General features: G+C 37.4%; 1 protein-coding gene across 4 annotated transcripts in view; it reads right to left on the bottom strand.

Annotated features, from left to right (window-relative positions):
• Positions 1-15,602, bottom strand: part of NKAIN3 (sodium/potassium transporting ATPase interacting 3) — a 364,344-nt gene that overhangs the window by 70,156 nt on the left and 278,586 nt on the right. For all 4 annotated transcript variants that reach the window (XM_067290496.1, XM_067290494.1, XM_067290495.1 and 1 more), the window contains exon 4: positions 12,677-12,874. In XM_067290496.1, the coding sequence (XP_067146597.1) occupies positions 12,677-12,874 (198 nt within the window). The remainder of the gene's footprint in view (positions 1-12,676; positions 12,875-15,602) is intronic.

Here is a 15,602-nt window from a genome sequence, read left to right as displayed (position 1 = left end):
TGGATTCGTCCATCCTAGCCCACAGGCACAGTTCCTGCCTTGTGAAGTGCCAAGTAATGGTAGCCGAAATGGCCAAAACCATGCCAAGGTACGTGCTAACATTTTCATGCCATGGATCATTAGAGGATGGTGCTCAAACCCATTTTCTGACCCTGTTCAGTTTATTAGTCTAGAAAAAGCTATTGAAATTCTGCGATACACAGTATGTTGGACACATAAGGCTGTCCCATCTATAAGTAGGACAATTACAGAAAATAGAGCATTGAAGGGGAACAGTGAATTGCCCTTATTATTCCTTTCATATCCCACTTTAGCTGACTAAGGAAAAATGAGGAGATTGGAAGATCCTGAAGTCTTTTGTGCTTTTTCCTTGGCATTTAATTACTTGGACCATATTGTAGTTAGGCAGGACTGCTAGGGAGAATAACAATAATAATTATTATATTATATATTATATATAATAATTAAATATATTAATCATATAATATCATATACTATATTATATAATATATTTTAAATATAATAATAATTGTTGTTGTTGTTAGTATTCAACATAATAGTCATATAATAATACATTATAATATATCCATATAATATTATATGAATAGTGTAACTCCTATTAGAAAAATTTCCATGGTTAGAAAAATCAGACAAGCTGTCTGGTGCAACAAGATCTTCACAGCATTTATTTAGAACTTGCACAAGAAAATTAAATAGTTACAGTCAAAAAGAAGCTTGTGATAGGTAAATTTTTCAAGATAGTCATTAAATTTGCTAATCATATTACATCTATTAAGCTTTCCAATTGGAAGGGCACGTCCCAGCTTGTATATTGATAGATGATTGTATCTTGTTACTTGATACAAAGAGACCAAGTACTTTGTTCTAGGTCACCAAAAAAAGTTTGAGATAGAACAGGGAACTGATACTGAGTCATCTGAAGAGTGTATCAGTGTCCTAACCACCAAGCTATTTTTCCTTCTAGAAAATCTTCGGTAATTGAATGAAAAGAACACCTATGAGGAAGATGATTGAATTTGTAAGACAAGCCTACAGGTGATGGAGACGGTATTTCAAATACTCACTATGCAAGATCTCCCTCTTGAAAACTCTGAAAATTTGTGCTTTACTTCAGTAAGCGCTCAGGTTACATGGGTTCAGAATGTAGCCTTAGTTTTCTATATTGATCTTCATATTTTAACTGTTCATTGACTCCACATGCATATATGTAAATACATTATGCATTAAAAGTTAATAAACAAGACAAAAATAAATTAAACTAATCACAAATAAAAATGGAAATGGTAATGTTCTTTTAAGAGGCTGTTTAATTATCTAACGCTTTTACTGTCATTCACAATGATTATCACTTAATCTACATAGCAGGAATTTACATAGAAGTTTATGGAAAGTTAAGTTAGAAGTGCTCCACATCACTGGGAATAATTTCTTGAAAAATCTTTACGCATGAGATAGATGTGAAACAGAGATCTAACAGCTGTGTTTTTCACAGCACCTGATTTATTAGATTATCATTTTTGTTCAGATTAACTTCATAATTTTTGTCCTTTCCACATGGGCAATTGTTCCAGCTGAAGTCTTCTGCACATGCTACAAGGGCCAGGAGAAATGAAATTTGCTGTTCAGGCTTCTACGTTAGGGTGATAGATCAGTTCTTGTTCTCTCAGAATAGTTACTGAGATCTGACAACAACTTACAAGCTGAAAGTGATTCATATCAGTCTCCTTTTCAAAATCACTAGCAGTCTTCACTGTCCAAATCATAATCAAACTACATCAAAGAAATCACTCAGGCATCAATTTCACTCAATCTCAATCTATTCTGAGTGTTCAGAGAACATGAGAATCCTTATATATACTCACACCCAGCCATAACCTCAAACACCATCCTCACCTGTGTTCTCCTAGACCTTGCCAGTTTTCTTTTCATGACATGAGACTCATTTCTTTATCTCTATAAAAGCTTATTAAAAGCTTAGACAAGCTTGACAACTACTGAGAAATGAATCCAAGTTAAAGGCAAATTCATCAGGAGTCCCTACTTAACATACTACTGTGATATAGTAAAGTAGTACTTTTTAGGCACTTGTTAACCTGTGTTACTGTGCTCATATACCAACTATTTATTATTCTCTCATTATACTTGCAGTGTCATTCAACTCCGAAGGCTTCTACCTTTGTGAATGAGCCTTGTGGATTGTAATCTCCTCCTGCCTTCCTCCCCACACAGCTACACACATGCCGAATTTGTGAATGAAGAGTGTTGTGGCAGCCATCCCTTTGATAGATGATGAAGCAGCAAAAGCCCAGCTTTGGCACTGCTACTGCCACTCAGTTCTTTTTGCTATACTCTGTTTCAGACAATTTTGCACAAACTGGGCTGTTTATATGCTCAGCACCTTTCGAGGGAGAGCTTATCTGACATAAGCAAACGTTAGTAGCGGAGAATGCAACAGCCCCTTATGAGTCCATGGTGCCCTGTGTCCAACCTGCCTAGGGCAGCAGGTGCCTGGGAAATACGCCCCACACTGCAACTCTCATGTGCTGCTCTAATTCCATGCCCCACTTTGTGGACATATAAAACAAATAGTTAAATAAAGTTTTACAACAGTTTCTGCAATATGAGACAGTGAACAAAGGACACAGACATATTACTGAATTGGGCCAGAAGCATTAACTACAAAAGCTCACAGAGCCAGCATCTACAGAACACAGGCCTTTTAACATCTATTCTGGATTGTAATCTTCCTCAATCAAAAAACATTTTTCCAGAAAACCTTGTCTGTCTTTCTGTGAGTTGTTCTGAGAGGAGTGTATATGCATATAGACTTTCTTCCTCAGTGAAAACAAAACCGTTTCATCAAAGCTTGAGGTGCCGGAGCTGCTTCACTGCTTGTTTAGTGAAATCCCTGCTCTATGTTCTCATATTTCCCTAGGATAAAATACAGAGTGTTGCAAATCATCTCGGACGTTAGTCAAGAGAAAAAAAAGAATTCCTTCTGCAGTCAGGTCACACTCAGGCGACAAATTTTAATGGAAGAGCTAGGCTGTGAATTTGGTACATGATTAAAAGAAAAATGTCCTGGCAGTGGAAGCTCACACAGAGACAGGCTTTAATCAGTGGATATTTTCCCCCACATAAGAAAGTCTGGTCACGTGGTTATCAACTACAGTATGCAGAAGGAATCACTCTGATGAGTATTAGTGAGCACGAATCTATTGCTGTTAGGATCAACAAGGCTGTAGCATGAGGCTTGCCTATGATTTGCCTGCACTGTTTACACTAATGTGCAGACTCAGGTTCAGGAATCGGCCCAGCTCAGTAAAATACCTTTTCATTATTTAAAAGCCTGTCTACATGTAAAAATCAATCACAGCTGAGTTTTCTGGATAAAAAATAATCAAACCTGTTTTTCTGTTTTTTAATCAGCTGAGCCATAGCTGTCAATCACCACATGAACACTCTTAGCCCAGAGCAGGAGCTCCATTTCCTTGCATGGCTTATCAACTTTGCAAAGGGAGCAATCCTACTAGAACGTACTGCTGGGACAAAGCAGAGCTGTTTGCACTGAGCCGCAGCTTGGCAGGAAGGTAGGAATTTGATTCCACCTTCCAAAGAAACTATCATTCACTGACTGCCACAGAAGTTCCTGAAAATTTTGGTGCTGTCTTGAGAGACAGGAAGACAAATTTTCTTTGGAGCGCTATGTCCTGGTTTAGACAGAAATTTCCAGGATATCTGGCTTCTTGGTAGCCCATCAAGCAGGTAGCAGAGCTTCAGTCAATCTAGTCAAGAGAATCGATAAAAGTCTAAAGAAAATACTGCCTCAGTTTATCTAAATGAAAAAAATTGGATTCCCACTTCCCCTAAAAAATATTTAAATTGCTAATCTTTGTTCCAGTGCAGAACAATACTTTCCCATATAATTTCAAAATTCCTGGTGTAATATAAATTCAGCATTCTGCTCCTGTCTAAAGAAAGCTTATAGGAATACAAGTTTTCTTTAAGATGTTTTTACCTCTTCCACTGCATCTCCTGCTTAACTGCAGGAGACGCTACCTCATATCCAAACAAGCAGACCACCATGCTTACTGTTTATTTGGCCACTGCTGTTCCCAGTTCAGTGTCTTAACTTCAAACTCCTTGGATATGGATCTGAATTAAAATACCTGACTGAGAATTACAGTGACTAAGATGCAGATACATAGTCCATTATGTTGATTCTGCTATGAGGGAGGCAACTTAAGGCAAAAGTTGAAGGAAAAAAGGTTGATATTTTCCAAATATTCCATTTATCTCCAATGTTTCTGTGCCATTTTTAATGAAATATTTATGAACTTTAAAAAATAAAATTAGCAATGGACTTATTTTTACTGTAAATATTTTTCCTATAAATGAAAATATTCCATAACACTTGCAACACAATTTCATTGAAATTTGTGTTTAAAATTTTGGAAGAAGCCATAATAATTTTCATGTAAAATGGAAAACAGATCCATATTAAGTATTGCAAAATGTCTAGAACAATTTAGTTCTCATATTGATTAGCTGACAAGGTGATGGCACTGCTATATTGCTAGTACTCAAATTGTTGTCCCCTATCCCCTCACCTTTAGCCAGGTCTGCTGTAGAAGTCACCTAACTCTTTTTCACAAATTCATGTCATAACAGTTATTGAACAAAGGAGGATGCAAATAACAACATGTATCAGTGGTTTCAGTGCTTTTAAATGAGATACTTGAAAAAGCAAAACCATCCAGGGAAGGGCAACCTAGGTGGAAAAAGTGCAGAATTTTCTTGATTCTGTTTCATGCAGTTGCTTTGTTCACCCAGACTGGTAATTAGACAAATATACTTACATTTCCTCCTACCTATGTACTACTATGCGTTATGGGACCTAACCAATTATAATACCAAAGGACAAGGTCATTTCTAGCATGGAGGTACAGATACAGTCTCTTTCTCACTAATTTTGCTTTTGGGGAGATTTTGTTTTTAAACACTGAAGGCTTAATACCTGGCATAGGTGAAATGGGCTGATCTAATTCTACAAACGTTGGAGGAATTGCACAAGGTGCAGAGTCCAATCAAAATACAGTGAGACAAGTATTATATATCTCCAGGGGTAACTTCAAAAGCTGCAGGTTGGCACATGTCGTCTTATCTGCAGTCTGTCCCAGAGACCTATAGCTCTTCTGCAAAACTGCTCAGGCTGAAAAAGGTTTTGTGATTTTTTAATAATCTGCTGCACACTCTAGACTTACTAATGAATCTTTGAGAAACCAACAGCCCACCTGAACCAACTATTTACATGGCTAAAAGACAGTGAACTCACTACCTTTTCTGGCTACTATTATTAGATATAGGCATTTCTTTTGTACACTCTTCTGGAATAATGTTGAATTTCAGCTGTGCAGACACTGTGAAGTTGCTTTTCTATGCTACCTATACAATTTTATCACCAAAAAGTGACATGGTGACTGTTTCCTGGACACTGAAGGTGACAAAAGTTGCAAGCAAAAATTCAAGAAGAGTTGTAATACCTTTAGGACTAGTATATTTTACGCATGTATCATTCCTGCAGCCCTTAACATTAAATTACCTCATGTTTTGCTATCGCATGCTATGTTGATTGGCTCTCTTTATCAATCACAAGTCACTTGGGGAAAAGGAAAGAGACCTAGGAAGCTGGCTGAGCACTGGTGTCAGCCCCTACAGGGATTTTCTTTGGAGAGCAGTGTACATGATGTGCTTCCTAGCGTGCTTTTCTGTCCAATTATAAAAATAACAGGGCCATAATTAATGGGAAAAAAAGAGGCTGCTGCAGTGCCCTGGAGGAACCACATTATATATTGATATCATTAGCCTTTTTGTTACATCTAAATGAATAAGAACTGAACTGCAGCTCTGGCTGCCTAAAGGGAGGTGCAAAAACTGCTTTACAGCCTTTTTCAGAACAGCTCCTGGAGCTTTTAAAATGGCATAGAGAAGGCTTCTTAACATTGGGAACACATGGAGAGCCATCCAAATTAGTCTAAAAAGATTCAAACTTATGGCTCAGTAGTAAAAGCTTGGTCAATGATCTGAACTTCACTAAGTCACTTTGGCACTGCCCTAATAACATTTACTTTCTTGCTCTTAATCTCTCAATAGTCACAATGCTTCTCTTGATTAATTATTTACGCAAGACTCATAGCCTCCATTTTAATGTCTGTTATGCTAAACATGGTTGCTAATTAAATTCTATTTTTCTCTGATGAGAAAAAAGCATTTAACTCTACCAAATGTCATAATTCATTTTAGTATTAAATACTCAACATTTGGCAGATTCTTTGAAAACAGCAGGGCAGAAATAATTCACAAAGTGAGGCAACTGCATGGGGTTAGTATGAGGCCCTGACTGGTAATAGATTTCCAGAAATAATGTAATCAGATCACACTGTTTATCATTTTCTTATGGAAGTGATGCTGTACGTTCTGGGAAGAAGAACATACATTTAGGGCATCAGAGAATTGTGGGGAAAAAAGAAAAGGAATTAATTCCACAAAAGGAAGTAAAAGAAAGCAACTGTCTTTATGGAAGGGATGATTGCTTTACTATGAATTGTCATAACAATAATGAAATTTCAAAATATTTGAAATCATCCTATTTGGTTAATTAAAACAGGGAAAATCTGCATGTGTAAGGATTGCATGTCTAGGAATATTAAAGGTCAGATCTTTTGAGCGAGTAAGTACTAATTTTACAAAAAACAATGTAAGTGCTAGAAATATCTTTTTTTTTTTTTTTTTAGCATAACATACAAAGGTTGCAGTGGGAGACATGTCACCAAACACTTATACACTGTATTGAAAGCTGTTTTAGGAGACTATTGCATATTGGGAAAGTCCATGAAAAAAAGCGTATAATATTTACAAATTCAGGAATTGAAGCATGCATTGAGAACACAAACTTTCAGGACAGGTATTTTAATGGCAACATTTTCTCTTACTGCCTAATCCAAATCCTGGAAGACAGTGATCAGTTCTATGTGGTTTTGTCACCTCTTTTACACAGTACCATAGTTAAATATACCCAGATATGGATTCATCAGCCTCCCACTACCATACAGTGATGCAAGCTGTCTCAGCGCTGTCATGCTCCTGTACCCACACAGGATGCATCCCTGTGTCAGACTGAACTTGGGCTCCAGCTCTCTGCCCTCAGCAAGACATACTGACTAAAGACCATCTTCTTTGTCTTCAGACTGTTTAATGATTTTGGCCCCAAAGGTCTCTAGAGCACCAGAGAAACTGTTTCAGACTAAAACTGTGGTCAGCAGCCCTGCTACTTTTGACACTATCTTCACTTCAGCAATTGAGCTTGTTCACACAGGAGACAGACCTTTCTTAGGTGCCTGAATGAGGCCAAATATAAATGAAATGAATTCCCACAGTAAATAAAGAACATTACAAGCCTCACAGATTCATACCGAAAGTTCAAGGTGTTTTCAGCATTGCTTTCTGCCTATACATCATTTTCAAAACAACATTCAGAAATGGCACAGAAACAACAATCCTTATCCTACAAAGCCTACAAATTCCACATACAGCTCTCCTTCCAGGGAGAGGATGGCCGAACAAATGACATATGACAGATGTGTGTTGCTTAATGCACAGCTGGAGATACTCACACATTCTAGGGATGAGGATGGTAGAAGAGTTTTAGAGAACAGAATGCCCTTGAATTAATATCCATCATCATTTCTAGTTTCATCATTTGTAAAATTAGCTAACCACAAAAAGGGATATTAACAAGAATAAGAATTCATGAGATCAGTTCAATAGTGATTACCTGATACTGTGTATTGTCATAAAACGCCACAGGAGCCACTAGTTGTCATGGGAAAACATACCTTTCTGTACCCAGTTAAAAAGGTAGGCAATTAGTTTCTCTGGCAGAGATTTAAAAAATATAATTTTGGTATGAATCAGTGACTTCTACACCCTTCTAGCTAAATAGGCCATCTAACAATTTCTTGCCAGCTCCTGCCAAGACTCACTCAGAGAAACAAATTGCAGCTGGACGTTTGTCCGCTATGGCTGAATCAATATGCAGAAATCCCACATGCCTGGGAACGGGCCAGGCACTGGGATGCAGTCACCCATGCAGGGACACGGGCACGAAACTGGACTGTTCCAGCTAGTGTCCCCCCTGCCACCCAACAGCTCCCAGGCAGAGTTTCAGCTGTCAGAACAATCCAGGGATTACTCCCATTAAGTGGCTTGAACACAGGCACCCTATTTTGGAGGCTACGATCATTAGCATAGATGTGAGCTGTTCTCAGCCAGTTGGCCATAGCACTCAATTTCCTGGGTGCACTTAATTTACTTGTATAGATTTAGTCTGCCTGTCTTTCAGGAGAATCTTTCAACTCACAGTGACCACAGCATCTGACTCTTCTTTTGGCTGTCAGGAGTGCTTTTTATTATACTTGTGAAACTGCAACTTCATTGTATACAATATTTTATAGAAAGTGTGATATATTTTTCTGGCTATGTTTTGTGCTAGATAGTGTTAGTGACAGGTTATAATATGCTGATTAGTCCCTGGATTTACCTTAGGCAGGTATGTTCATTGCTTTTAATCTCCACTATGGAAAATATTCAGTGCTCTTTAGTTCCCTATATCACATCTTTGCCTGGTTTTACTCTAGTGCAGTGAGAACAAGGTAACTCTAGGTTTTTCTGCTAGTGTTCCCCATCTGTAGGATTGGCCCTCACCTAGAAGCTGTATGAACTGACACTATGAGAGACACTGTATGGATCTCTGCTAAGGAAACGTGCTTTCCTTCAGAGTATCCTGTATTTGGTCCGCACCAATACGCCAAACAGCCTGAAAGCTTTGAATGCTTTAGGTGTTTTTCTCTTTCCCGCCCTCCCCCCCCCCTTTTTTTTCTTTTTTTTTTTCTGGTATCATTTTGTTTTATTTTAACAGAGCTGTATGTAGATTTTAGGTATGGCTGCGCTATAGAGTGACGAGACCCTGGTGGGAAGTTAACCTCACATTGTGCAATGCGCTGTTGCGAGGATAGTAGCTCCCGTCCCCAGAAGCAGTCTAGTTGTGTCAGTGTGTCACTCTGCCAAAATTAATCAGTTTGGTTTTTCAGCATTGATGAAGTTATACTGCTTCTAATTCCTGAGCTATCTCAGTGAGCCTTAGTTTGGGGATCGCTGCTTCAACGCAGCTTTGGGCAAACTTACTACAATATTAGGCTCAGGGTCTAATCCAAAGCTCAGTCTATTAAAGCCATTGCCCACCTTTCATTTAACATTCTCAGTATGCATTATCCATTTTCACATGACAAAAAAGGTTGTATGAAGGGCATCTCTCAAAGTTGCTAAGCTGTCATCAATTTGACTGCAATATCCATTTCTTCTCTGAAAATTCAGGTTTTAGCAAAGATGACATATCTTGCATTTTAAAATTAAAGGTGCTGTGTAGAAGGATTTATTCATCAAAAGAATATGTACTGTGCAACTACACATCAAATAAAAGTATATTTAAAACACACAGTTTAAATATATTTCTTTTTACTATTATTTGCATACCACTCATATTTCTCTGAGTTTTCTCCAGTTTACAGAAATACTTAACAGCTTCAACTCCCATTCACTTCAATAGCCTCCTCAGAATCAGGACCGAATACACAGTTAGTGTTTCACTTGTAAAAGATACTTTTCTTGGAGACGACTATAGTGCAAATTCAGAAAGAGCCTTAGTGCGTTAGAACTAATGAAGTGACTCTCTAGACTATTCCCTGAAGCAGGATCTAATGCAATCACAGCTGCAGCATTCTGCACATATAAAATTTTTTATACCTGTTAAAAAAATAAAATAAATAAAATAGAAGTCACCTTTCAAAACAGAGATCTGCTGCTAGTGAATTATATACCTGGGCAGGTATATTTACTCCTGGAGGGATTTCTTCTTACAGAGAGGCTCTAACTCCCTATCAAATGAAAGTGTTCACCTTCCTAGTCATTTGGACAAGAATTAGCATGATAAAATGATTTGTTATGCCAATAAAGTTTTTGTTACACTGCAAAATGTTTTGTTACGCTACTATTGCTACATAAAAATGTTATGAAAATTAAGGAGGTTGTAAGCTCCAGAAAGGAATAGTCTACTTTTAAGACTTCCTACTAGGAAAAATCAAAAAAGAAAGATCTTCCGATTTACATGGCCAGTCATTCAGCAATTTTTCAGTATTGTAAAAAGACAGCTTAAATGACCTTTTAACTAACAACTGAAATTGGTATCCCAATTAGGAAAGCAGTTATGCATCTGAAATGAATGGAAACTTACCCAGGTCAACACTAGTCAGAAAAGGGGAAGAAACTGCAACAAGTCTGATAAGCTAAATGCTGACTTCTGTCCTGCATGACAGTAAATCAAGCAAGCCCAAATTACAAATGGAAACTGCAGAACAGTTTCATGGTGTGCTGATCATAACACACCATGTATTGGCATGTCTTGGGATAGCAAGATAATAAGATGGGAGGAAAAGCTTACTTTGCATATGGGATTTTAATTTCAATATTGTGTATATCAGTCAAAAGCAAGTTCTAAAACTGGCAATGGTTAATTCGCAGTCAAGCCTTATGAGTTTCTGGAACATTTTGAACTTACAATGAATTGTATCCAGAATTTATTCATGAATGCTCCAAACAATCATTCACTCTACAAGAAAGGGAAAATCTGTGACATCTTATGCTTTACATAGCATCATATAAACTATTACACCATTTTTGTATTTTCCTATATTCATATTATGTTTGTATTTTTTTTCCTCCTATTATGATAATATTACTGTTTGTTCTAGTAATTTGGTAAATTTTGATCAGAACTTTACTACATAAACAAAGAACAAAATAGCTCCTGATTTCCTCAGCTGGCTGTCTTCCCACAGAGCTCTGAATCAGTTTTTAAACACAAAATTTCTATAAAAATTTCTGACTTACAGAATACATTTCTTTTCTTATAGAAGTGAGGGAAGTATTGGAAAAAGTTATTGTTTTCTGCTTGTAAATCAACCATACTTTGGTTTCCTTTGCATAGGCTCACTGAAACAAAACGAATGGTACTAATTGTGAAGGGAATTTGCTGCAGATGCAAGCTTGCTCCTCTTGGGAGAGGAGACTTTGTTTGAGTATTAGGCCCTCACATGAGTAAGGAAGGTGCATTCAATTAAGCTGTGCTCATGCTGTGTACAAAATTCTTCTTTAAGGCCTGATTTCATAGTAGTTTTAACATGGATATTGACATATGCAGGCCTGGGCCCCTAGAGAAGTAATTTTGTCTTCACTGAAAAAGGTCCTCATTCAAAGTCTTTCTTTCCCGATTGACCAAGAGTCTTTTGAACAAATGCACTAATTCAGACCTAGACTTACAAGGGAAAGTTCACTAACCGCTACTGTGAGATAAAGGTTATACTCAAATTCCAATTAAAAGCAGTGGTAAGGAAAAAGCACTCAGCTTCTTACAGGAGGCATTTGGTAATGCAGAGAACTTATCTTGAACTTTTATTCTACTTTATTCTAGACAGTTGGACAGGTTGATAGGTGTAATCATGTTCACTCATGTTTTTTTTCATTCAACATAGAAATGTCAGTATTTTGACCAAAAATGTAAAAATTAAAATTTGAAAATAATTTTAAACTAACAAGTGAGACCTATCCTCCAGTTCCCTTTTACTTTGCTATTGGCAGTATTGACAGGCCAGTTAGCAAAACAGCTTGGAGTACTGAATAGATCCAGAATATCCAACCTTTCCAGCTGCTGAGACCCCGTAGCTCATGTGACTAACAGGTGGGGACTACAGACTGCAGCTCTTCTCCCACGATCTGACAAGCGCTGGTAAACATGGCTAGGACCACGAACCATGACCATTTGTGTTCTCAGAAAAGGTCCAGATTTCTAGGATGGAGCACACCTATCTGCATCCACTTGGGGTGCGCCAGTCGCTATGTATCACACGCGGCTATGCAGGGAAGGAAACCAAAATAGAGCTACTGCTCCTAAAAGAACATACGGAGCCAAATCTAAACAACCCTTTGAGCACAAGGAGGAGAAGCCATCAGGTTTGAGGAAAGACTCTGGCCAAGACTGTGCTGCTGCTCCCAAAGCAACTCATCCAGCCTCTGGCGCTTCCCTACCTCACCCGTAGGCATGCCAATGGCCAGCAGCTGCAGAGCCATGCATTAGACAGCAGACTTTTTATAATGACTTGTAATGCTTGCAATTTAAACCAATACAGTAACTATAAAAATTCACTAAAGTAGAATATTCTGATGCCCCAGAATCCCAGGAAAGAAGAGATAACACTGTTAAATATAAATGAGTATTCTAATTCCTATTATTTCCCTGACCTTTTTCAAGTGTTACATTCATATCTCACTTTAGGAAGCAACTTAGCTGGGTATCATGTAAAATGGATTTATATTCAGGGTTGAATAAATAATATTGCAATTAATATTGCAAATACCGCTCCCTAATTCAAAATACAATACAATTCAAAATTGGTGCTGCTACCAATCAACTATTTAAACCATCCTGTTAGGAAAGAGAAACACAATAGCAGAAGACTGAGCATAACCCGAACTCAGAACTTACAGAGAGCAATATTTGGATAGCGCTGTGAATGACCTCTAGGTACTGGAAATCAATTATGCAGCCTGTCACAGAGACGTAGGAGTAATCATCTAGGATGCCAGGAGCAGAAGGACGCACCACCCTTCGTATGCAGCCAGGCCCATGCTCCCGCCACCAAGACCGGTGCATTGAGATGTTAAAGGTCATGAGATCAGTTTCCTAGGAGACAGGGAGAGAACAAGGATGAATTCCTCTAACTCTGCATCCTGTAAGGTTAAAAAAGGGACATAAAAGATAGTTTCAATTATTAAAAGGAAAACAAGCTAAATAACTCTCCCCACCCCCCCCCCCAGTATTTTTAGTGTGAAACGGACCATTAAAAAGGAGAGAAGAAATTGCAAACATTTATCATTTATTCTGCAACTGTGCACAGGAGCTTCTCTCAGGTAGAAGGTTCATCCTACTAGGTACTGTACAAAAGTATAGCCTATGCCCCTATGGACTTCTAGCCTGAAAAGCAATTTCATTGTTACTTGATTAAAACATGACTACAGGATTAATTTTTTGAATAGACAACAGAGACGGTTTTATCCCATGATACTGGAGACAATCTGAAACAAACTCTCACAATATTTATTCAAGGCAATAACTATAGTGGAATAATCTATTATTACAACCAGGGCCACGGTCAGGCAGACTGTTGCAGCTGCTGATGATTCAAATTGAAGGTTGTCTGCCTCCACGCTCTGTGCTCTGCTTTCTTCTCTCCCCCCTGCCTCTCATCAAGGTTATCATCTTCTCAGTTTAGCTAAAAAATCCACTTCTGTGAACTGATCTGGGTTAAAAATATAAGCAATAACTTCTTCACTCAGATCAGCTTCAGCCTCAGCCACAGCTTGTCTGATCAGGCCTGAAACCTTTCATAATGTTACATACTGTAACTCACGCAGTATAATGCGCATTTCAATTAACTCACTTCTACTTTTAGCAATGAAAATGGCAAACATATTAAATATTTTCTAACAGCTTACCTGCAAAGTCCAAAATTCACCTGGATTAACAATAGATTTATGTGTTTAGGTCCTGCTGCAGTAAAATGCACTGAAGTTGAATGAAGGCCATTTTAATGCCAAAATAACCTGCTCACTGGATATTAATGTAAGATTAGTTAAATGAATACTTTTAATAACTAATTCTGATTTAGTTTTCCAAGTTTCCCCACGTCAAACAAACTCGGAGGTAGTTCTAATCATATGCATAAAATTGTTTGCCCTATGACCACAAAATATCCGTTTTGCATACATGCCAATTTTATGTGTTGCAAGTGTTGTGATACTGCACTGTGACACTTTTTGCATCCCACCCTGAAAAATCTTTCCTGTAAGTTCATCTGTGGAAGTTTACTTTCATACTGACCAACAATAAATTCAGTGTAAGTAAGGTTTAACCTATTTTCCAATGTAAGAAGTCTTTTTGTTGCTTTCTTCTGTTAACTTTGTTCTGTCCACACCTGAAAAATTACAGCTGAATTGCATCTTGCTAATTTTTATTACTGATAGTAAAGAGTAAGAATTCTGCTCTTGTTGATTTGCTTTTTTGCTCCCCGCAATTTCTTCACCCTTAAAATATAAGCTTATTGGATCATTATTTAAAGTTGATGAGGCATTGTCATTTGACATTGTATGTCATTCCTTAATATTGGATTAGAAAATTTTCAGATGCAGTGTGAAAATGACTTATGAAATTAGAACTTGAGAGACAATTCAATTTAATTAAAATGTAATTATAAATAAAAAGCATAGGAAATATCCAAAGCTTTCTCCGTATAGCAATGCCAGTGGTCTCAAGTGCTTTTAACAATTGTCAGCAGTAAGAAAATGTCATTTGTCAAGCAGCGCACACACACGCTCACTTGTATCTATTTCAGAAAGCAGAAGTTGAGTAGGTATATGAATCTACTATGTGGCTTGTGTCTATACCAAATGTTGCAGACTAATACTTTTGTCTTCACAACTGTGGGAATAAAATAGTGATGTCTATAAGTTTATAGAAGTTCCTCTGAGTTTGCTGACCATTATCAGAATTTGTTTACTAAGAAACTGCTGAAAATGAGATGTCCATGGATTTTTTCATATTTTATATGCCAATGATGCAGTGAGAGAAGAAACAGCAATATAGGTGGCGGTTTTTTTGTCTGATTCAACAACAAAAGAGATGTCATCACAACACTTGTTATTTTTTTATTATTATTCAGGAATGATGGACAAAGGCTGCGAGAAGAGCTTTTCATAATTACTTTTCGCAGTGTGTATTGTAGCCCGAGTCCTCAAAGCAAGTAAAAGAGGATAATGACGGCCCAGCAAAGATCAGTTTTCTAAATGCAAACAGAACCACCTGGCACATTAGCTTGACCTCTAAAATACCATTTCACAAAATGGCAATGGTAAGCTGTTTGAGCTGATAAATGTTAAGCTGTCAATCAATAAATGAAAGACTGAAAAAATCAATCATGCAGCCAAAGCATGCTCCTCTCTAATTTCTTGGAGATTCTTAATCCATAAAGTGAGGCAGATGAGCCAGGCTTTAAAAAAATTAACCTATATCTTTACTGCCATTTACAGAAATATATAAAATTCAAAAACTGATTGCTTGGATGTATAAGTATCAGTGTAATTCTTAGAGTGTTTCAGCAGAGAGATGTTTGGAAACCCTGTGTATGGGTGGAAAAGCTGCTGCCCAGGTGGCTTGCTCTTAATCTCATGTTTAATAAAAGTTAAAGAGTTCTTTCAGAAACTATAGGCAGGTGCTTGAAATCTTTCAATAGATAATACATACTATTTTCCAATGTTGCAAGCAATCATTAAGCAAATACCTGTAAAATGCTTAATCTTCAGCAGCTGATGTAATAAAAATGCTTTTTTCTTGTAGAAGAATGCTGCTGTTTTGT

The sequence above is a fragment of the Apteryx mantelli genome, chromosome 2, assembly GCF_036417845.1.
Source record: "Apteryx mantelli isolate bAptMan1 chromosome 2, bAptMan1.hap1, whole genome shotgun sequence".
Lineage (NCBI taxonomy): Eukaryota > Metazoa > Chordata > Aves > Apterygiformes > Apterygidae > Apteryx > Apteryx mantelli.
This window is presented reverse-complemented; position numbering and strand designations above follow the sequence as displayed.